At 42.0% G+C, this 26,541-nt stretch overlaps 2 protein-coding genes across 7 annotated transcripts in view; one reads left to right on the top strand and one right to left on the bottom strand.

The window, feature by feature from the left end:
* cdhr1a (cadherin-related family member 1a) overlaps nucleotides 1-24,256 on the bottom strand; it is a 41,393-nt gene extending 17,137 nt beyond the window's left edge. For all 4 annotated transcript variants that reach the window (XM_076975053.1, XM_076975054.1, XM_076975055.1 and 1 more), the window contains exons 1-3: nucleotides 24,063-24,256; nucleotides 8,170-8,289; nucleotides 5,057-5,162 (exon numbers count right to left, since the gene is read on the bottom strand). The gene's annotated coding sequence lies outside the window, so the exon portion shown is untranslated. The remainder of the gene's footprint in view (nucleotides 1-5,056; nucleotides 5,163-8,169; nucleotides 8,290-24,062) is intronic.
* chst3a (carbohydrate (chondroitin 6) sulfotransferase 3a) lies at nucleotides 441-11,710 on the top strand. Of its 3 annotated transcripts, none has more exons than XM_076975057.1 (3): nucleotides 441-523; nucleotides 9,297-9,499; nucleotides 9,695-11,710. In XM_076975057.1, exons 2-3 carry the CDS (start codon nucleotides 9,420-9,422, stop codon nucleotides 10,884-10,886), a joined length of 1,272 nt encoding a protein of 423 aa, XP_076831172.1. In that variant the 5' UTR covers nucleotides 441-523; nucleotides 9,297-9,419; the 3' UTR covers nucleotides 10,887-11,710. The 3 variants fall into 3 exon arrangements, with proteins under 3 accessions (XP_076831172.1, XP_076831173.1, XP_076831174.1); XM_076975058.1 differs by lacking the exon at nucleotides 441-523 and adding an exon at nucleotides 6,094-6,438; XM_076975059.1 differs by lacking the exon at nucleotides 441-523 and adding an exon at nucleotides 6,094-6,504.
* Nucleotides 24,257-26,541: the final 2,285 nt, after the last annotated feature.

Raw genomic sequence — 26,541 nt, 5'->3', positions numbered from 1 at the left:
CAACATGTCTTAACGTAAACCATGAGCACAATGAGCTCAAACAAATGCCCAAATTTCTTGCAACACAGATATATGAAACAATTTACAAATACTCCAACATTTCTAATGCACTGTGAAGCAAGTCGTTCGTGCTAGGACAGCTAACTAGATAAGCCAACTACAACTTGCATTGAGATAACTGTATTTAACGTAATAGAAAAGATGCACATTTCTATCCCTAATCGTTTAGCATAGACATTAAGCGCTTCTGATTGGCTGGTGAGTATGTTAGCTCTGGGGGGCGTGGTTTGGGTTTGGTGCTTGAGCGCTTCTCTCTCTCTCTCTCTCTCTCTCTCTCTCTCTCTGCATCTGTGTGTAAACATTACTCGTTTCACCTGTTCCTTGTCTCGTGTGTGTTATATGTCACACGTGTATGCTGTTAAACGTTGATTTCAAGCTGTGTTTGTGTTATGCGTTCAATGGTTAAATAAACGCTGTTCAATTTAAACGAAACTCGCCTGGACATCCTTCCTCAACTCGCCTGGTAAGAATTATCTCACACGTCCTCGGAGATCTCAGGCCATTTCCTATCTATTAGTACTTCTTTAATTTCCATTGTGCGTTCTCGAAAAGGTTCATTGTAATCATAAATAAAACGCAACTTCTTTACAGTATTGCAAGTTCTCAAGGGGAAAAGGCATGTATAGGTGTAGAGATTAAGGGGGAAAAACGGTATTATGCGTTTCTAAGAGTTTTACATATTGTTTGTCATTGGCATTTTAATAAATTGGCTCACGTCTTACATTACATATCCATATAGAAGTTTAAATGTTAGGGCGTACTCACACTAGGCACGGTTTGCTCGTTCCGTGCTGGGGCCCGGTTATCCCCCCTCCCCACTCCCCCTCTGGCCTGCACTCACACTGGCTTCATCAACCCGGCCCGAGCACGCTTACGTCACCACAACGTGACTTTATTTGGAAAAAAGCGCACTCGCACAACACTATGGAGTTCACGATTCTTTTTTTATTGTATTTTTGGAGTCGTTTTGGGAGTGCAGAAACACGGTGCAAGCACAGAATTATCGATAATTTAACACAACGATTGTCTGTTAATCGCTTTGCCGCTATGACTGTTTAATGTGAGCGTCGCATCACTGACGTCATGTTTGAGTTCCAGCAAAATGAACCAATCAGACGAGGCACCAAGCGGGCCTGGGCACGGATAGCGCTCACACTAGAAGCGAACCGTGCCTGAGTCCACATGAATCGTGCCCTGGCCCACCTCTTCAAAGCGGGCCCGAGCACGGTTGGAGCGCTCACACTAGCCAAACGAACCGTGCTTCGGCAGGCAACCGTGCCCGGGCCCGGATCACAGAGCCTAGTGTGAGTACGCCCTTACTGTATCTTGAATTCAGCATTTAGTAGGCTACTACTAGTATTGCATTGTTAGATAATAAGATAATGTTGCAAAACTCACACGTCACATCTTCTGAATACTGTTGAGATAATGAGTTTTTGCTTAGCAGTAATATTAGCAACAATATATTTTCCTTACCAGTAAACTTGGGTGCATTAAGCTACAAAAGTATATGCATATTCATTTTGGGGGGCATTACAAGAGTTAAGCATCATATTTGTGTGCACTCTGCAAAAGACAAACAGGATGTTCCGCAGAATGTTAATATCTGTGCAAGTTCAAAGAATATCAGAATCGAGCTTTATTGGCCAAGTATGCTCACACATACAAGGAATTTGTGTTTGGTTACAGTAGTTATGTTTTAAGTTGAAAACAGGTTGTCAGCATCTGCGAGATGGAGGCAGAAAGCAAGTGCAAAACAGTAAAAGGTCAGATCAAGTGCACTGGGGGCATGGACGTAATTTTGATTTCAAAAGTGGGGGGGGGACATAGATTCGTCGCTATTTAAATATTTGGTTTTAACCGTAAAAACTGGGGGGGACCAAAGCCGGCTTTTGAAAAAGTGGGGGGGACATGTCCCCCCCGTCCCCCCCCGTCCCCCCCCCCCCAAAATTACGTCCGTGACTGGGGGCAGAGTGGCATGTAATGACATGCAATCTATTTAGAGCAGGGATGGGCAACTGGCGGCCCGCATACGGCCCTCGTCCTCACTCAGTGCGGCCCGCAAATAGATCAATAATAATTTAATACGTTCTTGTCACGTAGGGCTACGCCCCCCTCTCCTAGCTGCATAGTTGCCAGGTTCGCGGTTTTCACGCCAAATTGGGCTTGTTTTGAAAGTCCAGCCGCGGGTAAAAATTCGGGGGTCGCGGGGTGCGGTTTTTTGGGCTACCGCGGGAGTTACAAGTCAACACTAAGAATCGATCGCGATATAATACTTAAGGGCGTACTCACACTAGGCACGGTTTGCTCGTTCCGTGCCGGGGCCCGGTTATCCCCCCTCCCCACTCCCCCGCTGGCCTGCACTCACACTCGCTTCAGCAACCCGGCCCGAGCACGCTTACGTCATCACAACGCCGCTTTATTTGGAAAAAAGCGCGCTCGCACAACACTATAGAGTTCACGATTCTCTTTTTATTGTATTTTTGGAGTCGTTTTGGGAGTGCAGAAACACGGTGCAAGCACAGATTTATCGATAATTTAACACAACGATTGTCTGCTAATCGCTTTGCCGCTCTGACTGTTTAACGTGAGCGTCGCATCACTGATGTCATGTTTGAGTTCCAGCGAAATGAACCAATCACACGAGGCACCAAGCGGGCCCGGGCACGGATAGCGCTCACACTAGAAGCGAACCGTGCCCGAGTCCACATGAATCGTGCCCTGGCCCACCTCTTCAAAGCGGGCCCGAGCACGGTTAACTGATCCGGGCCCGGGCACGGTTGGAGCGCTCACACTAGCCAAACGAACCGTGCTTCGGCAGGCAACCGTGCCCGGGCCCGGATCACAGAGCCTAGTGTGAGTACGCCCTAAATTTGTCTTCATTTTACACTCGCCACCTTCCCTCTGTCTGTCAAGCCCGTGTCGTCATTGTGTTCAGTTGTGTCTAGTTTAGTCCTGTGTACTTGTATCTGTGTGTTTCGCCCGTTGTCGGTTATTTGTGGTTTGTTCGGTTTTGTGGATTGTCATCGCTGTTCTGGTATTTTCCGTCTCCGTTGTGTTTCTCCGTTGTGAATGGCTCTCCTGTTACGACTCCTGCCTGTCCTGTTAACCACTTGGACGGCTCTCCCGTTTTGACCTGTACAAACGACTTCGCCTATGGAATTCCCCTTATTAAATCTCGCTCTTCTCAACGTTTGTGTCCGCTTCCTCGCTCCGCAGCGCGCTACGCGTTACAGTTCTTTGATATGAAGAAGTTCAAATTCCTTTTTATTAAGCAAATGTTTTGTCTTTGTTGCTTATTAAGGACATGTTAATGCATTTATATGCAGACAATAGATGCATGTTGGTGCAATAAACATACAGATCTGAATTCATTTAAAATGTGTTCCTATTGAGAATAATTTGTAGTGTCTTTCATATCCAATTATTTGAAGTGCGTGGTCATGTGGCCCTCCAATAATGGTGCTGAAAAAATTTTGGCCCTTTTTATCATGGAAGTTGCCCATCCCCGATTTAGAGAAACGGGCAGAAGTTTTCAGACATAGGGAGATTCCATCGCAGAGTAGCAAAGGTGGGGGCTTATACCCAGATCATACTATATAGGACAGGTGGAAAAGTGTCTGTTTCAGAGACCTGCACACAAAGCAGAGTAGGGTAGTGAGGCTTGTGTGTATTCTCTCGAGCGCTCTATTTTTTAATTTGCTTTTAATAAAAGGTTAAAGACAAGACTGGTGATTGTTTTCTTTTGCATCAACGAACATGCTGCGCTAAGGTGGGAGAGGATCAAAGCGCAACAATACCTAGGTCTGTAACTACACCACCAGGGGCGAGGCTAGGGTATTTTTAGTGGTGCTAGAGCACCACCGTGAAGTTGCTCAGCACCCCCTGGCTCAACACATTTTTTAAATATATTATGCAAAAACCTTGCTCTGCACCTGCGCAATACTTTGGTATTGTGCCTCTGTGAGCACTGGGGGCTGGGCACCCCTAAAGACCAGATCCTAAAATCGCCCCTGTACACCACTAGACGCAACAGCTCACCAAAACCTAGTGCAGTTTCTCTCTGAATTATATGAACTTCATGCTTGTTCAATTTCTCCCTGCTTGTTGCTACTTGGTGACCAGTATTCATATAAATTCTCAACTGTAATCTCACAAGTGACTACTTTCACTTTTTGACTCCCCTTCATACGACATATTGATTTTTATCCCCCTGACTCGCCTGCTCTTCCCCTCTAATCCCGGTCCTCTGCTCTTCCCCCTCTAATCCCGGTCCTCTGCTCTTCCCCCTCTAATCCCGGTCCTCTGCTCTTCCCCCTCTAATCCCGGTCCTCTGCTCTTCCCCCTCTAATCCCGGTCCTCTGCTCTTCCCCCTCTAATCCCGGTCCTCTGCTCTTTCCACTCTCCCATCACAGGCTTATCTTGTTCAGTTCCCCTGGCTATTGTTTGCCTTTCCAATCAAACACACAATATTTTCTGTAACTCATTCGATCCCTCCTTATTCTTAATCATTCGATTTCTACTGTCTTTCCAGTCGATTCCGCTCCCTCCTGTCCTAATGAGCAAGCTAATCAGCTCAGTGTTACTTCGAGTCTCTTGATGTTTTTGAAATCCAAGCAGTTGGTCTTTTAATTCCCTCTCCCCTGGTATACAAAAGAGCTGGGCAGACTTTGAGCATATAAGCATCACATACAGATGTCTTTCACACTGCTAAATTAACCTATTTGTCCAGACTCGCTGGCTGTGCTAATACAGCTTTCCTCCACCTTTTTTATTCTAGTCACCAAGCTTTTTAAACCCCCGATGGCACCATAGTGGGCATCTGTGTGGTTGTTGGAATGTAAAATGGCAAATGCCAACAGCTCACTAGAACCCAGTGTTGCTTTTGCGCCTTTACTCTTTCCAACTTTTCACTGTCCAGGTGGTCATTTGCTCTTCATCTTCCTCATTTTCATCATTGTTGTCCTAATGGAGTCTTCATCTACAGCCTACTCACTTGATCATCTGCCTGTTGCTTTAACTAAAGATTGTAGTCCTGCCCTTCCTGAGAACTCTGGATCTCTTCACGCCTTTCCAGTGTGGGTCCTGTCCCTTCCAAAGATCTGAAATGACAAAGATCAATGATGTCATTCAAGGGATTTCCCAAGGATTGGTTCCTATTCTTTGTATATATGCTTCAGTTGGGACATATCTTGCATCACTTTAATCTTGGCTGTCACTGCTATGACTGACACCCAGATCTATTAGTACAAATCCATTAGAAACCCACTTCTTGAACAGCTAGAAACCTGCCCATCAGAAATCCAGAAACGAAGTGCAATTTTCTCATGTTAAAAAGTAATGAGACTGAACTCCAGGTCAATTTCTCAATACAACTGTCTCCCTCTCTCGTACAACAGTCTGTCCCCACTGCTTGTGCTCCCCGCCAGCCTACACTGCTATGGTGACTTTTCACACGTGCTCTTCATACAACCCATTTCTCAAACTGCACTAATCTATGATTATGTTCACACAGCAGGTAAAAGTGGCCCGAAACATTTTTTTTTTTTCCATGTGTAACCATGTTCTTTGTGGAAAGACAGTCAGTCAATGGAGATGGATAATTTGGAGTCATTTGGACTGTCTGTAGTATTCAAAGTATGCAAAAGCACATGCCAAGACTGAATATTGGTGACAATTTCCAGATATTCCTCTCCTCCATTCACAGACCCAACCTTTAAAAATCTTAGCCCTCTCCACCTCCTTCTACTTCAGATTAATAAAGCATTAACATTAAGAATTACATTTGCTGTTAACTCTATTTTGATTGTATAACTAGGGCTTGGCGTGCCAGGTGAAGCGTTGTTTTGCGCATGCGGATAAGTTGTCCGCTATAGGTCACACCTAAAGATATTGTTAACCGCCTAAAGACATTTAGTTGGTCCGAAAATCGGACCTGGACCTGCTGTAGGGACGCAGGCAGTGTGAACGCAGTCACTGACCCCTGAAAACAAAACCGTACTTGTGAGCTTAACCACAAGGGGCTTTTCCCCACGTGACCGTTCTCGGGGTACCACTAACTTTGAGTCCAAGAAACAGGCTGTTCGACGGAGCAGAAGAAAAATCTAATCCCTGAACCGTTCAAAGACGGACTACTTTTCCGTATAAGTTAGTTTTCGTACGTATCCATTGTTTCGTCTTTTTTAAACGTTGTTTGGATACCATATCGTATTTTAAAACTCTTGACAAAGTTTCGTTTTCAGTTAATTTGGATAAACGTCCTAGTAGGTTGTTGGTTTGTGTGAGGACATCCATGTCCACTCGCTCGTCCTTCACGGCCCGTTTGGGTTTCCCGGGACCATGTGGGACGTTGACTACGCACCGTCTTTGAGGAGAAAGGTAGTCTACGTCTTCAATACTGTGGCAAAATGGACCACACCACAATTGGCCTCTTCGAATGTTTCAGTGAGTCACTATGTACAAAAGTCTTGTTCAAGTTAGCTGCACTTTCATGCTCATGTAATTATCACGCGTCTTTCAACGTTTGTGATCGTGTCTCTGTAGAGGAAACGTTTAGGTGTGTTTATAGATGACTGGTAGTCACTAAGCTACTAGTGACTGTCAAAGGATCTTTACTTGTGGAGTAGTGATTGCACTAAAATTGTCAAGGAACCAAAAAGCATTTTGACACGGTCTGGTTTGCTGCATCTGGTCCGTCCACGTCCCAAACGCTCATGTCCCCGTAGAGGAAAATTACTCTGAGCAATTGTTGCTTCAGTACTGGGAATGATCCTATTTAGGTTTCTTAAACTTGCTATTTTGTATTCTAGCCAGGTATAACGAGTTATTCCATAGGTAGAATAGACATAAACTATTTTAGACCACTACCATTTATTTCCGAAAATGTTGATTCTAGAGACTGTCACTTAAGAACATTTTAATTTCTCCACATTTGGTGGCTTGTGTACGTTTACAAATGACTGAATTGATATTCACAAAACTAATGGCTGATGAAGCTCAAACATTACCAGCTCATTACATCAAACGCTGGGCAAAATATTAAGGCAGCCAATATGTGGTGGTCCCTGATCCTATATTTGTGTATATAATATAAACCATAACGCTAGTGTTTGTCCCTCACTATCCCACACCCACCCCAGCCCTCCTCTGCCACAGCTGCACCAAGTGAGGCCAGGCGGCACCAGTGAGCCTGTCACTGGTGATAGTGGATTTATCTCACTGGAGAACTCCCACTAAACAGCGCCTGTCTCCCAAGAGGCACCATCACGCACTGCTGAACCGCAAAGCGCTCAGTAATGAAACAAGACAAAAACACAGGGCCTCAACACGCTGGCTAGACTCGCACAGCTCGCACCTCGGCCACCCCGGCTTTAGCCTCCTCATGCATCGTGTTCCTCGACATAAAATGGCACAATTTATTTCAGTGAAGCAAACAAAACAGCCCTGCCAAGATATGTCCATGTGGGTGCACCATGTTGACTGGTATCCTAATTTTTGAATGAAGACTGTTACCCTTTGACCAGTTCACAATCAATCAATCGATTTTAAAAAATCTCATGTTGGGTGGTTTGTGTTACACTTTCAGATGATGCATAGTTGTCAGATGACTATTTATTTTTATCCAGTAATAATGAAGCATGGTTATGTAAATATCTGAATTGCCATGTTTCCCGTTCTACACGTGATGCCACCTTCAGACTGAGAGCAGCCATTAATGTAATTTGTATGGGGATGATAAACGGAGGGATGCCCGTTTCTGCCTCAGCAGATCATCCGATTTGTCAAACGCTCCGGTGGCTTTTGAATATGTAAAGACCTCAGCTCAGCCGCTGCTGTTGACAGCTTGATGGCTATGGCATAATAAGCTCACATAATTGGTTTATATTTACTTACAGTGCAAACTATCATTCACTGACGGGCTGAAATTGTCTTTCCCTAAAAGATATGCTTTGTGCAGATAATTTACTTGATGGACCCAAATAGTGGAAAGATTCTCCTTACATTTTATCATACAGATTTGTAGGTTTGAGTTTAGAAAATATACATATACAAGGATCATATACTGTATACTTCTCCTTAAGCTATAATTTAACTTTTTCATAAACATACCTTGAGTTCCAGGTTTGTAATGACGTCCAGACCCATTTAATCCAGCTCCGTTTGCTATACACGAGCTGCTTCTGCACTCACAGTCCAGAGCATTTTTGTTTCGCTGTATTTTATTTGCACCTGTAAAAATAAATACAAATATAGATAGAAATCCAAAACATTTAGTTCAATATATGACTTTCTTGTGCAGTTTATAATAGTCACATTTGTTGAACACAAGGATGCCTGTTTACAAACACTTCTCTAAAGAATGTTAGCAATGCTCGATGGGTTGTCTTATAAATAAAACCACTGATTTATTGCACCAATTAAATACATCTCTTAAAATATTACCCTCTAATGGTGGATGAATGTCCAAATGAAATTGTGCTGCATTAATGTCTTGCACAACTTTGGATACCCCAAGATGTTTGTGGACCATCTATGGAACTATTTATGGGACATGAAGGCTGAACACATGGGCCTTGAAAGAGCAAATAAGCATTTGGAAGTCTTGAGACTTTGCTGAAAGGTGCTTCAGTGTTTCCGAAACTATGCCAGAGTCTTGGCTTGGGCAAACAATATAAAATAAACAGATTCAGTATGTGCTTCAGTGCGTTGAGGGAGAGGGCTTAATATAAGGAGTAGACATAGAACCAGGTTTTACTCTTTCAAAAAAGTGCGAATGGCTAAACTATAAGCAGGATTCAGTGTTGTCGCATTTATCGAAAGTTTCCATCAAGACTTGCAACACATTCTTGTACACCAACTAAAGGCAGTAAGCATTGTCCATCGCAAGAACTTGTATGGGAATGCTTCATTTTGAGGTCATGGGTAGGTTTCTGGTATCTGCTGAATATCCTCAGTCTTTAAACAAGAGTGAGACTTTGTCTGGGAGTGAATTTCCACTCCTGTCTGCTGTGAGAGGGCAGGTGATGGTGGTCGCTCTTTATTGAGCATAAATGAACAAAGCTGAGGTTGTTTCCGTCTACTGGCTCTCTGTACTGTGAGCTGTCCAATTTACCTCAGATCATTGGCCAGTTAGATGATTTGGTGCATTTAATGTCCTTTTTATATTCCGAAATGTTCCATAATTACATAACCTAGGTTTAATAAAAAAAAAATACTTTGCCATCTCCTTTCTGTAGGTGAACTTTGTCTCATGTCCAGACGTAAGAGGTGCAGTTTGAGTCCGAATCATAGGTTTGGGGACGGTGAGTAGCTATACTTACTGGCTGTGGAGGGATTTCCAGACAGAATCCAATTCAAGAATGAAGAATAAATATGCTGCTCTCATTATCTGCCTTGTGGCGCTAGTCATCATTGAAAAGGAAAACAAAATTATATCAAGGTGAGCTCTTTGACCCATTCACACAAATTTGAATTTTAGATTGAGGTTTTGTGAATGCAATCATTTTTGCAGTTACGAATATTGAGCATACATTTACCTTACTGAAATATTAGTGTTGTACTCGGCATATTGTAAAGTTCTACGAATTCGGTTTCCTGCAACCTTGTAATCTTGACTTTTGTTCGGCACTTTCAGGGTGTCTGACAAGCTCTTGCTCAGACAGACGTTACAGCATCCAGATGCTCTATCACTGTACAATGGGTCCAGTGCTCTTGTCATGGAGGATGGCAGTGAGATGGACATGGAGAACACCACACAGTTCTTTGAGGCTGAGCAGGGAGGTCGTAGGCACGTCCTACTGCTGGCTGCCACGCGCACCGGCTCCTCCTTCGTTGGAGAGTTCTTCAACCAGCTGGGATCAGACATGTTCTACCTCTTTGAGCCGCTGTGGCACGTGGAGAGGATGCTCTCTGAGGATATGGCCACCCCCAATGCCACCATCTCATCCTGGGCCTACAGGGATGTGCTACTAAGCCTCTTCCTGTGTGACTTCTCTCTGCTGGAGCGCTTCATCAACCCGCCACCCGACGCTCACGTCACCCAGGCTCTGTTCCGCAGAGATTCCAGCGCGGCCCTGTGTGAGGAGCAGGTGTGCTCGCCTGTGGTGAGCAACGTGTACGAGAAGCACCACTGCAAGGCACGCCAGTGTGGACCCCTCAACCTGACCTTGGCCTCGGATTCCTGTCGGGCCAAGGAGTACAGGGCCATTAAAACGGTCAGGGTTACCCAGCTGGAGACACTTCGCTCGCTAGTTGAGGACGCCAGGCTGGATATCAGGGTCATACAGCTGGTGAGAGACCCCCGTGCCATACTGGCTTCACGGATGGAGGCCTTCTCCAGTCAGTACCAAACTTGGAAAAGCTGGGCGGCAAACGGAGAGGTGCCCGTAGAGGACGAAGAGGTGAAACGGCTCCAAGGGAACTGCAATCAAATCCGCGAGTCTGCCGAGCTGGGTTTGAGCAGGCCAGACTGGCTGGAAAACAAATATATGCTAGTGCGCTATGAGGACATTGCCAGGTACCCTATGCAGAAAGCAGCAGAGATGTACAGGTTTACTGGAATCCCCTTCACGTCACATGCAAGGGAGTGGATCCTTAAAAACACACATGCATCACAGGTTGCCAGTGGAGTGTACTCCACACAGAAAAACTCGTCAGAGCAAGTGCAGATGTGGCGGTTTAAAATGCCCTTCAAATTAGCCCAAGTTGTACAAGAAGTCTGTGGACCAACTATGGAACTCTTTGGGTATAGATTTGTTGACAGTGAACAGACACTAGTTAACAAGTCTGTTGCTTTGCTTGAAGAAAAACAATTTAATTTATCATAGATCCTAGTTTGAAACCCTTGTATGTTGCTTGTTTACTGAAACTGAAAAATTCTATGTAATAACATAATTTAAAAAGAGCAGTAAGTATATTTTGAATCGACATGACACTGAAACAGAAGTTACTGATGTCTTCAGTTCTCGGTTTGCTTGGCTTTAACAAAGTGCTCTCCGTTGGGTTGGACTCATTAATCATGGATTAAAATAACGAATGATTCATTGTATTTGCTGCTTGTATTTGAAAAGGGATTATATTTATTCCAGTGTGTGTGTGCTGGATGTAGGTAGGTTTGTGTGTGTGTGTGTTTTTGTGAGGTATTAATGGGGTTGCTGCATTTAGTCTTTACATACACAGAGCCATTTTTTGTCTAAGCTGTGTTTAGACACTTAGCCAGTCACTGAAGGGTTGGTGCTTCATGTCCTCATGTATTTTTACAAATGTTTATGAAGTTTTTTTCCTCTTTCCCCTCCCCTATGCTTATTATAAAATGGCTGTTAAGCACTTTTTTTATATTGTTCATGTTGATTATCATGCCTTTCCTTGGAAAAGGAAGTAGTTTGTAGAAACAGCTAGCATGAAGAAATCTGAAAGTATGTAGCACTCTATAAATACAATGGAGGCATTATTTTCCAAAATGCCAAGACTGAACCAGGCACAATAATGGAATGTAATGTTTTTCATGTCATCAGATTCTGTATACAAAAGTTTCATAAGTGGAACTGACAAGAAATGTGTGTGATATTTAAAAAGATAATTGAAAATATCATTTAAAAATAATAATGCCATTACAGTAATAAAAGCATTAAATGTCTGGTGTTGACTGCTACATGGTGACAGGAAAATTACTTGGGCACAAAAGCTGAGGAAATACTGCTTACCAAAACTGAGCTCCTCATCTGTTCTGGCACAGTAAAGGTAAGGACAAAGAGAAATTATGGTTTCATAGCTTTAAGTTTAAGATGCTAGGTCAAATGACAGTGGACAATACAAATACATTAAACCCTCCTTCCTTTAATTTAAGAGCCCAATCCCAGTGGTTCAGGTAATGAGAAACTAAATGTTTTAATTTGTGAAATGCCATGTTTTTAACAATACAAATGTTTTGATACCTATACCACCTAAACCCTAGGTAAGTGTGGAAGGAGGAGGCAGGTTATCCCATTTGAACTCTCACCACAGTTACTAATGGTAAATGATGTAGGACCACAAAAACAGGCTCCCAGTGTTGTTTATTTAGCATGTTTGTCAAGCTCAGAACTGGGTGAAATATTTCTACATGTGAACTTTAAAAGGCAAACATTTTGGTCCTTTCAGCTAAATTGATGCCGCTAATTCCTGATTGTGGCTAAATCTAAATATTTAAATGTTTTATTTTTGTGTTATCCACAGTTTAGATCATCTGTTTGGTTCTCTTTCGAACACACAAGTGCTGGTTGCTCTGGCAGATCTGTTCACGTTGGTTCAGATATACCAAATCTGTATCCTGGGGTTGTTCTACCTAATTCACAAATAACAAATTACCCAATACTCAAATACCTCTGCTTTTGAGATGAAGCTTTAAAGTAGTTTATATTACATTAGATTACATTGTTTGCATGCAAGTCACATGCAAAATGTGTCCTCTGGAATAACAGTAATAATGTTTTACCCCGAGTACACCCATAATGTGTAACACAGGTGTTTTTTTTTTTTTTTTTTTTATCAACAATGAATCCCTCCATGGAAGTTTCCACAAAACCAACCACACCTTCTAACACGGTTTAAGTGTGATGCAGCTTTGCTGGAAATATTTAACAAAAGTTGCTTTTTATATTTTCACTGGAGATTTTCATATGAAAATCAGAAATCTATGACCTGTTATTTTACACTTTCTGCTGTTTGTAAATGCACAGTCTCATAAGGCTGTGCTGTGCCGGTGGGCAGGAAACAGGACTCCGTGTGTGTGTGTGTGTGTACATGTGTGCAACCTGTGCTTGCAGGACAAGCTGCACCCACTCCAAGCTGACCACACTGAGGCACACACGGCTGCTCAACAGCCCTTTCATACAGACCTCTTCCTCTTCCTCACTGCACACAGACCTGCCTGTTCACAGCTCGGCAGTGCAGCCAGCCAGCTGCAACACCCCCCCCCCCCCCCCCCCCCCGACTAGGAAGAAGAGATCCCTGCACACTCCAAACATTTAGAACTCAGACATACTGAAAGGATCTCATGTAAATGTATTTTTCATAAGTAATTCAATGACCATCTTTAGGTTAAAAAAGGGGGGGAGAAGTGAAATGTTGAGAGAACAGTTTGTGTCTGTGAGCGAACGTGTAATACAAGAGTTTATTAGTAATACTAATATTTTGGTATGAGCTGGCAGCACTCTGATGCTTAACTGCAGTACTGTGACAGAGCTGTCCACAGGGAGGGAGAATTGCATTCATCAAGAGGGCTGAGCAGAGCGTTCTCTCTCAGCCTTAGCACAATTTATTAACCCTTCTTACCTCTCTCTTTCTAGAGAAAACTGCAAGCAGTGTAAAACAGACACTCGGGAGGTGTGTGTGTGTGTATATGTATGTATGTATGTATGTATGTATATGTGTGTGTATGTATGTGTGTGTATGTATGTGTATGTATATATATATATATATATGAGGGAGTGAATGTGTGTTTGTGTGTATGAATGCTCAAGAAAATGATTGACAAATATATTCCCTCTACCAGTAGAGGGCAGTGTTGTTCTGCCTGTATCCTCTGAACAAACTCATTAAAACTCATTGCTTTCATTCCATTCGTTCCATTAATTTAAAGTTTAGAATATATCAGCATATGATCCATAGAAATATCTCAAAATCTTACTGTTTAAGATGCATATCAGTGTTTTTACAAATAAGGGTAATGGCGTACATTTGGTCTGAAATCCTCGTGTTTGTGTTTGTACTAACACGGTCACTTCCCTTGTAGCCTACTGATGGGAGACAGAATGGCAGACAGGCAGGGCTCATGTCCTTCTCTGGTTCTGATGCTTGCTCCACTCTAATTCTTAACCTCTATGCACTACAGTATAAGAACTGCACCCAGTGAAAAGCTGTTTAAACTGTTGACCATAGTTATTTGCAAGAATTGGAGCCAAATCTGACAAATCAATAATGAAAAAAAATCACAAAACTGCAACTGTTTTGGCCTTGTTTTCATATCTCCTTTTCTTGAATGTGTTATTTCTTCCCAGTAATGACCCAGATGGCTATGGCCAAAGCTGTCTGCAAACAAGTACTTGTGTGTGATCTCTGAAGAGTGACTTTGTATCAAAGGAAAGGCTCCAGTGCTTCTATCTGCAGCTCATGTGGGGAAGAGCACCCCGGCTGCATGGGAGTGTTCCTGTATGTCAGCCAACATGTAGCCCTGCTCAAACACTGCCCCTTACATTTCAGCTCACTGATACATAAATTACTTGCACTGCTGCTTTGAATTGTGTACAAGGGGTGACAAAAGTCTCACAGAGTGTCTCTCGGTGATCCTGTCCTTATTATCATTACCACAAACAATCAAAATCCATTGATACAAATCAGCTAGCATTGCCATCATGGAATAAGGAACTAGCACAAACACAGATGTTTTAAGGCCTTGGAGATAATTCCTGGCTTTGGTGATTTTTAAGGCATTTCTTTTATATGGCTGACTGTGTTAAAAGACGGATGGCGGTACAAGGTTGGCTGGGGTGGGATGAAAACTTGTACGGCTAAGCGGTCAGTTAGGTGATGAGTGGAAGTAACTTGGCCGTGTGGGTGTTGATGGGAGGCACTGGCCGTCCAGTCACATCACAGCTCAGCACTTTCCCCAAGCTGCTTTGCTCCACCTCCGAACACTCCTACTACAGGACACACACAGGGGAGACCATCATGAATATTTCAAACACAGATAACCAACCAAGCACTGAGAGGTCAACCAGGCTTCAAATCAGTCCCGCGCAAAGGTTGGGACAGAATTAGAAGTACAGAAGTCTGTATTTTTTTTAAGGTCTGTGTTCAGAGAGCCTTTAGTATTAAATATTGCAGCATACACATTCAGAATCATATTGCCCCCAAGATATATATTTGCAACCTGTTAAACAAAAACAACAAAATCCAAATGAAACAAAACAAATAAAACTGAAGGAGTGATTATTAAATAATGGGCATTTGGATATTTATTTAAAGATTTTTTTAGCAGAAATCATCCTCGGAATAAAAGGAAGAGTTTAAATAGATCATTTGACGACGCTATACGACGGTGCGGTCGTAGCGGGCGAGCTATGTGCGTTCAGCTCTTTCACAATGTTCTTGCGCAGACTCTGATTGACAGCCGAATCCATAGCAGTGGATTTTTAATTAAAATGAGTGAAGTAACGGAGGAGGCCGGGCAGGAATACGGCAGGTCCGCTCCATTGTGGTCCTGCATGGGAACAGCGGAGCGACCGTCATCTACCTGCTCCGTACGCCACGGCACCTCCCCGCCCGGACCGCGCTGTAACGTGAGAGGCCGTACATCTGGTCGCGGCGGAACGAGGAGGTGCTCCGCACGGACCCTATCGCTTACACGGGCCTGCGCCCTCCATTGTACTGAAGCCCAGCAGCTGTTGTTGGGACTGGGAGATCGCCCCTACCACGGGGGCACAAAGACACACACACTACTCACAAAAAGGTAGGGATGTTTAGCTTTCGGGTGACATTAATGGAAAATGTCAAAAGTTCACCCTACTGATATCATGAAAGTAGGGCGTTTAAGTAGAATCATGCAGTGGTGATTTCCTCATCTCAAACAATCTATTGAAACAAAAGCCAGCAGTGGTGGGTATACTCCAGCAAAAAATGTTAATGTTTCAATAACTTGTTGTGTGCCCTTGTCATGACCTTCAATTACAGCTTGACAATGACGTCTCACGTTGTTCACAAGTTGACTTGTCTGCTGAGTCCTGGCGTCCCACTCTTGAAGGACGTTCCCCAGTTATTCTATGGGATCCAGGTGTGGAGAAGGTGCAGGCCGCTCCATTTGAGGTACCCCAGTCTCCAGAAGCTGTTCCCTAATGATGCAACCTCGTTGAGCTGGTGCACTGTCATCCATGAAGATGAAATTAGGCCTGTGTTGTTCATGCAGACGCACTAGATTCATGATGTTATTCTAGTAGTGTGTACCATTCACAAAGTGTAGGGCAGTTCTGTATTGACTAGACACACCTGCCCACACTAAAACACCAACACCAAAGACTCATCTGGATGTCTCCAGCATCATTGGCAATCATAATTCTGCTGAACAGCAGTGAGGTCCACTGGACCCTTGTCCAGCGCTAATGCTCCCTGGCCCCTGTAAGACGATGACGCCTGTGTCTGGTGGTGTGGTCAGTTCTCCTTGCAGGTCGACTAGCACGCTGACCACTGTGATGTAAACGCTTTTGAGTGAGACCTCTCTCTCTCAGCATCAGTTTCTATGTAGTCAGCAGCATGTATTTCACGGTGATCAATCCCAGGTCACTGACTGCAGAGCGGAGCTTCTGTTCGTCTTTCCTCTCATGCAATCGCAGATAAAGAAAGGAGTCATGTTAAATATATCAACATACTTAAAGCTTACTGTTATTATTTTGTATTTTTACAACGTGACATAAAAAATGTATCAGTCGATTCATGTATCAAACACCTGTTGTGAATGTTGCTGTTAAGCTTCTTGTTAGAGAACAGCAAGTTGTGTAAAAGGTACTGAAACATTGAGCAGTTGAACATGTGCATTCAAAGGTTTAGAGAAGGTCACATTAAGTTCACCTGTAATGGTTAGAGTGCATTTTAGGTTCATCCTGAAATTTCACCTGAAAGCTAAATATCCCTAACTTTTTGTGAGTATTGTAAACACAGGCCATGACGTGCTGTACCAGAACACAAATAGCTCCACATTCATATATCATGTGACCTTTGAAGTCACGTAAAGATTACAAAAATGAAACAACGTCCAGAGAACTTATTAACGTATACTGTCGTAAACTAAGTGTGATCAAAGTGAGCACAGTATAAACGAGAAAGCAAAATATTCAAATGTAATTAAATCCTAAGGAGATTGAAAGCAACGTGGTAATGAGAAATGAAAGCTAATGGCTGTCTGTGAACCAGGAGAAAAATGTCTTCCCTTACCTTATCTAACTTACTCTGATAACCAAACGCCCTATAGAAAGTAATACACGACTGACAAGCAAAACTATTCATTACTACTCTTTGGAATTAATACTGCAATACGTGTCTTGTTGAGCCCATTCAAGGCAGATGATCAGGATTAGTGATGAAGACTGCTGTAATGAAAGTTTGATAGGTGTGAGCTGTGAGGAAGATGAGTCTCGAGGGAAGAGTGCCAGTTAACTGGATTAGGTCAGACACACATCATCAAACAGTTTGTATCACTTTTGGGTGTGTAAAAGGTGTCAACACCTTTTACACAGCCAGGGCTTACATGACCCAGTAAGTCATTCAACATTTATAAGGCAGTGAAATATGATCCGCTGATTCCGATGAAGGCTGTCCTGGTTTGATTTCAAAATTGTGTGCGTAGATACAATATGAGGATCTAAAGCAATGGCAATACTGATTTTTTCGAGTAGAATAAAGTGGAGAGACACATGGACTAGATATTAGTTTATGCTATATTTGAACAGCATCAGAATATATCACTGGAATTACTCAGTTGCATAGGCCAGTCAGATCACCACATTGCGCCTATAAATAATACACATTTTATTTGTAAATGGCCAAAGTGTCATACTATCCGTAAATGGCCTGTATATGCTGACCTGTCAGTCATTTGATTGGGAGTGCCATCTCAGGTTCCTGAACTATGATTGGTCAGTTCTCAACTAGTTGTTCTGCTCCTGCAATATTCATGGTGTCTGTAACAGATATCATAACAATGTTTTTTTCTCTTGTGTGAATGTTAGAGGGAATCCCACCATGGTCACTCTGAGAGCACGTCTATTAGCTTAGGAAGAAAACCATTGCATTTTTAATCATTCAACCATTGGCTCATATATAATTCAGCAGAATCTGGAGTAAGAGGTGGAGTTCTTTCCTTGAACAGGCGAGTAAACGAAATGGTCTGGAAAGTCGAAGGTTATTAACCCTTCTTAGACACGTCAGCTCTCGTCCTGTGCATTATAATGTGTACCAACTCTCCAAGGTGTGAGTCTGAGGACTTTTACAGAAAAAAGGCTCCATCCACTACTGGGTGGTTGGCTGAATGTTCGCAATATATAATTTTCAGTTCAGAAAATCTACAATTCAGGGGTTTTTTAGGCAAATCATACACCAGGTCACCCCTCCGTGTTCTTGGCAGTAGAATATTACTGCAGTATTGGGAGAGTTGACAGACTGCATTGCGTGATCCTCTTCAACACGGCAGCTCATGAACAGACTTATTTTCAAGCTCAAATTCCTCCCTAATTATGTTGTACATTGACATATAGTGATTAGCACTCATGGGAGATTGATAATGGGAATATTAGAAGCTTAATTCCCTTTTATCCCTGGCACAGTCAATGTCAGTGTGCAAGTCAGAAAGTTCTATGACACATTAGAAAGTGTCTGGACACCCTGCCAAGTCCATTTACCAGTGTCATAGGCTTTAGCATCCAGCTCAGGGAAACTCGTGACTGTTTTAATTAAGGGGGAAATGCACTGGCATGATTTCAAACGAAATCTCTTTATACAAAATAAAAGCTTCTAATTAGTTTTCTTTTCTTAAAGCAATACATGTCATGTTCATAAAAAGGTTTGATTTCCATGCACTTACAAAGATAGAACAGACATTATGAGTAGGGCAATAGTTGCCCTGTACAAATTTCTTTCCCAAAATAGGCAGTTTCTATGACCTTGGGGCTTTAGTTTTACCTTTTACACACCACACATGCACACACATTTTTCCCAGATACTCAGTAACCAGCATAAGCAGAAACGCCCATCTATTCCCATCAGTAAGACAGTGGGACCTCGGCACGACCTAGCCTGAGAGAAAGGCCACATATCTCAGCACTTCTACTGTTTACATTGCCTCGGGTTATTCAGGGGAGCGGCCCAGATGAAGACCCCTCCTGACTCTGTCTCTATAAAAAATGGAGCCCAGTTCTGCCTCTGAAATATCTGCGTTTTCGTTCAGAAAGACGAAACCAGAGGTGTTTCTTAGTCTCTCAAGCGAATTTGTTCAGCTTCGGTTTCTATGTAGTCAGCAGCATGTATTGCATGGTGATCAATCCCAGGTCACTGACAGCAGAGCGGAGCTTCTGTTCTCCTTTCCTCTCATGATGATGCGGCAATCGCAGATAAAGAAGGGAGTGATGTTAAATATATCTACATACTGTTATCATTGTGCATTTTTATAACGTGACATGAAAATGAACGCTTGAATGGTTTGCCAATTTCTATAACAAAAAGAAAGATAAAAAGCTTAATTCTTTACTTTAATCACTCTCTCATGATAACTATATATTATTGCTATATTATTGCTATAATCTTGAATATCTATTCCTAAACTGATTCATAAAAGCATTCCAGAAACCAGATCCTCTCATGGTCAATAAAAACACTGAGGGTGGATTGTTATGGAAACAAATATTGTACACTGCATTCTAGTTCTCCTGGGAAGAGGATAGGTTTCTATGTCAGCTATACCACAAACAGCCCTGCACCTTGACTGTAGGTGTCTACGTTTCACTCTGTGATTGATGGCAGTGCTCCCAGTGAATAGTTGCCAGTTTGAACTTTCATTCTTAATGCCAGTGTCAACAGTGCATCATGGCTTCCCTACCTGGTGCTTTAGCCCCGAGGAGACACCTAACCAGATTCCAGCTTTGCTGCTTATAAACAGTGTAATCTCTCAGTCTGTGACACAGCAAATAAACAGAGCACGCAGTTAAAAATCAGGCAACTCAATATCCCACTTCCTTCCTTTGTGCATCGCTGACAGGCATTAGTCGGGCTTGGCTAAAAATGAAATAAAAGAGAGTATATTTTACGGCCAAGGAGACGGAAGTGGCCGCTCAGCGGGGACGGACGACAGGTTAAGTGCTCTGGACCTCTGCCCCGTCGAAGGGAAACATAGGACTAATGTGGAAATCTGCATTGAGATTGATAGTTAACTTGAGCCTTTCTCAGCAGAATCCTCAAAGACTACAAGGCCCATTGATATGTTGATCTCTACAAATTCAGTATATCTGGAAAAGATTTCCAAATTAAAATAACACACACACACACACACACACACACACACACACACACACACACACACACACACACACACAAATATCCAATATTTCTAATCAGCTGTTCTTGTCATGTTTCTAATCTTTAATAATATCAGATGTAGGAAAAAATATATATAAAACCGATAATAAAACACTTACTCCACAGAACCTATGGTTATTAGAGAATAATTATTTTAATTTACTATAGTTTGAAAGAGTTCCACTCCTATGAAATATGATTTAGGAGGTTTAGCCCTTCAGATTTAGACCTGATGGCAGTTCTAGAACATTTCTTGCGATAAATCATTCACTACAATGACTAAATCTTTCCTATGACATAAATTAATGTCAGAGACAAAGAGTGAGAATATAATAGACTAACAGACCATCACTAGTAGAAAATTATTGCGCCTATAAGTGCCTCTCACTTGTCCTCACTGTGTGGCCCTTGTCTCCTCTCCTCCATAATTCCTGATGAGTGCACAAACGTGCCATATACAGGAATACAGATCAGCACGCATGTGTAGGGCAAAGTACTGAGAAACAATATAAAATCATTTTGTGTAAAAGTACTGAACACATTTTATGAGGTATCCAGTTCCAAATTCAGGAACACTGTTTGATGTTAGCATGGAAGGGTAGCCTCTCTACTGCGTGGCAAGACTCTGGGCTGGACTGAGACTGTTGTGCGAGCTCCACTCCTCTATCCTCTACACACCCCTAAGGGGCAGCAGAACACCGCACAACGATGTCTGTCTCTCAGCCTCCCTGTGCCACACTCAGCCCCCATTCACATTCCACACATAACCTGCTGATGATTCACAAGGCCCCTCTATACAGTAGATCATAGTAACACTAGCGATTAGTACCCAAGGCTGAAGTTCAGTGCATGTTTTGGGCATGGTTAATGCCACATCGTTTAGAACGCTGAGGATAGCTCTGTGCTGAAGGCATTATTACAGTCTATGGAGAAACCTGGGTGTGATAGGGTCTTCTCTGGGTGTGATAGGGTATTCTCTGGGTGTGCTAGGGTATTCTTTGGGTGTAATAGGGTATTCTCGGGGTGTGATAGGGTCTTCTCTGGGTGTGATAGGGTCTTTTCTGAGTGTGATAGGATATTCTCTGGGTGTGATAGGGTCTTCTCTGGGTGTGATAGGGTATTCTCTGGATGTGATAGGGTATTCTCTGGGTGTGATAGGACCTTCTCTGGGTGTGATAGGATATTCACTGAGTGTGATAGGATATTCACTGGGTGTGATAGGGTCTTTTCTGGGTGTGATAGGACCTTCTCTGGGTGTGATAGGACCTTCTCTGGGTGTGATAGGATATTCTCTTGGTGTGAAAGGGTCTTCTCTGGGTGTGCTAGAGAATTCTCTAGCAGGTGTATGTCATTAAAAGCATCAAATCATCAATATAACTATGCACAATGGACTATGACTTTTTTTGTTTCGTTTTTTTTAAGCATTTGCTTCAGCCTACGAGTTGTTTAATGTTTTGTTAATGTTTTATGATTTTAGATCACCAACCTTCAGGAGTTGTAATTATTTCAAAATCTTTAAACTTCAAAAGAGAGAAACACTGTATTGATTACTACTGTTGCTACTACTATTGACTACTATTGATTTTTACTGATGTGTATGTAAAAATAAGCAAGAAACGTATATCAGCAGGTCTATATTTAAAACAATTTAAACACAATACCATCAAAAACATTGCATTCACTTATGTGATGCCCATATTTGCGTGCACTCTCTCTCTCTCTCTCTCTCTCTCTCTCTCTCTCTATCTCTCTCTCTCTCTCTCACACACACACACACACACACACACACACACACACACACACACACACCAGAAGTATTCTAAACACAAAACCGAGACTTTCCCATTCTTTCAGCAAACTGGATTAAGTGAGGGGGGCAGATATGGCGTTGTGTGGGCCCAGTACAAAGGCCCAGAGAAGCGCTGCAGTTCAAGGCTATCATGTGAATTGTTTTCATATGAAAAATGGAATGAGTCAGAAGTTTTGCGATAAGTGACAAAGCGGGCAGTGCCTCAAATTCCAATGCAGGATGCAACACAATTTAATAAAGTGAGGAGGTCTTGAGAGGAAAAAGTGTGACGTGAAGGTTAGCTGGAGGTCTCTCGCTAGATGAAAGTGGGAACTCTCTCTCCCACTGCTGTCAGCACTTTTTAATGTGAACTTTGCAATTGATTGGCGGGCCTGGCCAGGTTTTTCCCCGAACTTTCCCAGCCTGCACGTGGGACACTCCCGCCTAACACTCTCACCATACTGCTACTCCCTTTTCCACAAGAGGCTTTCACTGACATTCTAATCACCACAAAGACAAAGAGTTATGGTGCTAATTTAGACCAATTTACATACAGCAAATATTTACAATTGTCAATGGTATAAATGGTAGGAAAAAACAGAAAATTTGCAAGGTTGTAATGATACGAATGATTAAAATTAGCATGGAGTGTCAGAATTGTCAAATTCCACATGAAAAATCAGAAGCCACACCATAATGAAGAATATCTCACTCCTTCTACACTGTTGTAACTGATTTCTGGGTACATGGCGTTCACTGGAGTAATTAGTACAGCCCTCCCAGTGGTTTTACGCTGTACTCCAACCTTCACTTATACACCGTATACCACTGGACTTAGGCTGCGACCTTTGTCTACACAGCAATATAAAAAAATGTCAGAACAAAAATTGAAAGACACACAATGCTCATTTCACATAAAGGTCAGAAATTCAATCACACTGCCCTAAAGGATTTCACTAATAAAGTATGTACAGGCAACACTAGTTTCTGACTTTATAATAATTTGCTGGATTGTACACTATCACTTCTTCAGAACGTTCCTTTTTGTTATTGATTAACCCAAATACCTCTTGAAGTAAGAGAAAAGAATCTGATATAAAATGTTAGCCTCAGTTTCTGTGTTTTATGAAGGATTCGTCAAAATGCACTCCTGAATTCAAGTGTCAAAAATCTTAATTTAAGCTTAAGACTTAAGGTTTAATGTCATCATAATTTATTCATCTTTCCAGGATAGGTCCATAACTCAAACACTATCAGACCACAAACCTCAAAGGCAATAGTTTAAAAGGAGAAAAAAAAACGTATTTCACTTATTTGCGTATACACACACACACACACACACACACACACACACAAATGTAAAAATAAGGCTTTATAGACAACTATGAGCCTCCATACCACTAAAATCTTTTGGCCAAGATGTGAGCTGCAATATATTTTGTTCAGTGTATCACTGTTTTTGAAGGTGTTCCAAAACATAAAACATAAAATGTCATAGATTATATCTTGTTCAATTGCAATTCTCCAAGACTGTAAAACTTATAGAAGCCTACATCTTTAGGAAGACTGTTGAATATTAAATGCTGCATAAATAAGAGTCTTACAGGGGAACAGTGAAGTGAGAGGGAGAAAAATAATATGCAAACAGTGGTGGCTGAGGCACGAGAGTGAGAAGAGGAGAAGAACTGAACTTGAGCAGAAACAAACGGCCTCGTTAATGCACTGTCACAGATTTCATTAGCCAGTCTGACCAAGGTGGCGGCGCTATAAATCAGTGAATGAGGGGGGAAGAGAGAAAGAGAGAGAGAGGGAGACAGAGAGAGAGAGAAAGAGCACAAAATGCCAAATATACAATGGCAAACACAAATGCTTCAAGGACAGAGCTTAAAAAGTGGCTCATTTGTGCAAGAAAAAAGCAATACAACACTAACTTGTAAATATTTACTGGAAAAACCACTTTTCCTACACCCTTCTTAATTCAAAGGGACCAGCACAACTGGATCCTCTCTAAGCTTCTTTTTGCAGTAAGTTAGTATGCGAATTTCAGAGATATTCTAGATTAGGATATGCTCTAGATTAGGATATTCTAGATTAGGATAGGGGGTTTTAGTATGCTTACCCTACTTCGTAGACTGTAAGTGTCCTACCTGCCTGTATGTTTGTGGGAGTCAGGAGTCGGTAGGCTATTTGGATCAGAAATGCACCCACACTCACATACAACACACACACACCCACACCCACACACACACACTCAAAGTGTGCACGCACGCACACACATCACGATCCAGCGGTCAAGAGCAGTCGGCAGGCTGGTAGAACTCCTGGGGCTTGTGAATCCAAGCTGAACTTTGGAGCAGCCTCTTAACAGATGGCATGAGTGGGTAAACTCACTGACTGGTCCTGCACAAGCACCCTGCTTTACTGGGACTGCAGCCTCTGCGTCAGATTAAATCTGTTCATTGTTAGGGTCAGAATCTGCTGCAAATCAAACTCCCCAGCACCCTGCATGCTCCACGTTGTGTTTCCACATACGAAAGAAAGGGAGTTCACCCAGTCAATGTTACATTTAGCAATAGATCAAAATGGAAGTTGAGGCGTTTGAATGTGTTGTAATACTGCGAAACCATGTGAGTAAATTATGCCAATGTTTATATATTAACTTTATGGAAAGGCTCCTATTCTAGCAGGAGCTGTTTAAATGATAGTGTTGGTGACTGAAAGAGCCACTCCATATTCACATGCCCTGGAGACATTATTTCTGCCCTGAACTCTAATTGATCCCGGATGCAGTCCTCAGGGGCTGGGTTAAACCTCTCGGCTTCAGGGATAAAGCCTATTAAAACTACAAGTCTATCATTATGCCAAGCAAACTGGAGGGTCACAAAAGCAAGTGGTTTCCTGGCCAAAACATAAAGAATAGCCAGAAGCTTACAATACACATTTCACTGTCAAAAGAGACGAGAGTGAAAGTTACACCAGTTTCAAAGACTATGAATTGTGAATTCATGAATTGTGAACTATGGACTCACACCAGAATTGTGAATTAAAACCAGAATTGTGCGGTTGTTTTTTTTTAGTGGTCTGCAAGAATTCAGAAGCCTAGAGGAGCAATAAGAAAAGAATCAACTTCGACTGGGACACATTACCGAGCCCAGGTAGCACTGTTGGATCACTGAGTCTTCTTCGTCTTCCTTAGCGATTCATAGTCAGGAAAGCAGTGTGTTTGTCAGTGAGAAAAAGTCACCCTTGATAGCTTTGCCAGTATACTCGATACTAATGCAGTAGGGATTTCTAAACTTTTTACCATCCATTACCATCCACTAGGTAAATACCTAGTGCTGGAAGCATTTGTCAACGTATGCGCCTGACTGAACAGAATAGATTATTAGAACCTGAATGAAAAACACACCACATTTGCAAATAGCACAATGTAACACAGTGCAAGCTAGGATAGGAAGTGTTTACAAGCACATACACACATATATGCGCACATGCACACAAGCACATACCTGTTGTGTGCATGCATTCGCACACACACACACACACACACACACACACACACACACACACACACACACACACACACACACACACACACACACACACACACACATTTCTAGGAGGATAAAAATGTAATGGTTTAAATAAAAAAAATTTCAACTGTTCATAAAAGTAAGCTCCCCTCCAGACTGAATGTAATATCTAATATATCAATTTGTCAATTATAATAAAAATCGTTGAAGTGGGATTTATTTAAATAATGAGACAGGATCGATGACTAATAGATGTGGGCTGTCCACCTAACTGAAAATGTAGTGCCTAAAAAAACTAAGAAAAAGCGCAAATAAGCTAAAAGCTAGAAGCTAGAAGAATGCATATAACTATATGCCTCCATAGAGCTGCATGACAAAACTATAACTATACATCTCCATAGGACCACATGACAAAACTATAACTATACATCTCCATAGGACCACATGACAAAACTATAACTGTATACCTCCATAGAATCGCATGACAAAATTCCTTACACTTTTTCCTTTTTTTCATGGCCTAATATTGCTAATGTCCTCTATTGTGGTATAACATTCCAGTCACCACATAACATATATCAAGACAAATAAAAGCTTCAAGTAATTCCAAATCTAGTGAGGACAAAGTAATGGAATAATGAGTTTAAACATTTAACCTAAAATGTTGGATTATAGGAAAAACTTTGAAATGCACATTGTAATTAACATATTCCTAATTATTTTTTCACTTCATCATTATTCAGCAACAATTAACATTCACCATGACTCGGGGCTGAATTAATCTAAACTTTGACACCTCTGTAAAATACAGACACTGTTTTGTACTTTGTGTTGAGTTCGGGGCAGCTATCAAACACACAAAGCCACTTTTTAATGTTTTAAGGCTATAATTACTAACTTCAATTATAAAACATTGATAGCAATTTAATTCAAGCCCTGATTGTTTCTGAAGCTTGATAGGAAAAAAAATATTAAAAATTCAGACTAATTAAACAAAACTGAAATACAAGCATAGGAAATTATGTTAGAAAGCAAAGTCTTGATGCATGAGTGAGTAATCAACAT

This window comes from Brachyhypopomus gauderio, chromosome 15 (assembly GCF_052324685.1).
Source record: "Brachyhypopomus gauderio isolate BG-103 chromosome 15, BGAUD_0.2, whole genome shotgun sequence".
Lineage (NCBI taxonomy): Eukaryota > Metazoa > Chordata > Actinopteri > Gymnotiformes > Hypopomidae > Brachyhypopomus > Brachyhypopomus gauderio.
This window is presented reverse-complemented; position numbering and strand designations above follow the sequence as displayed.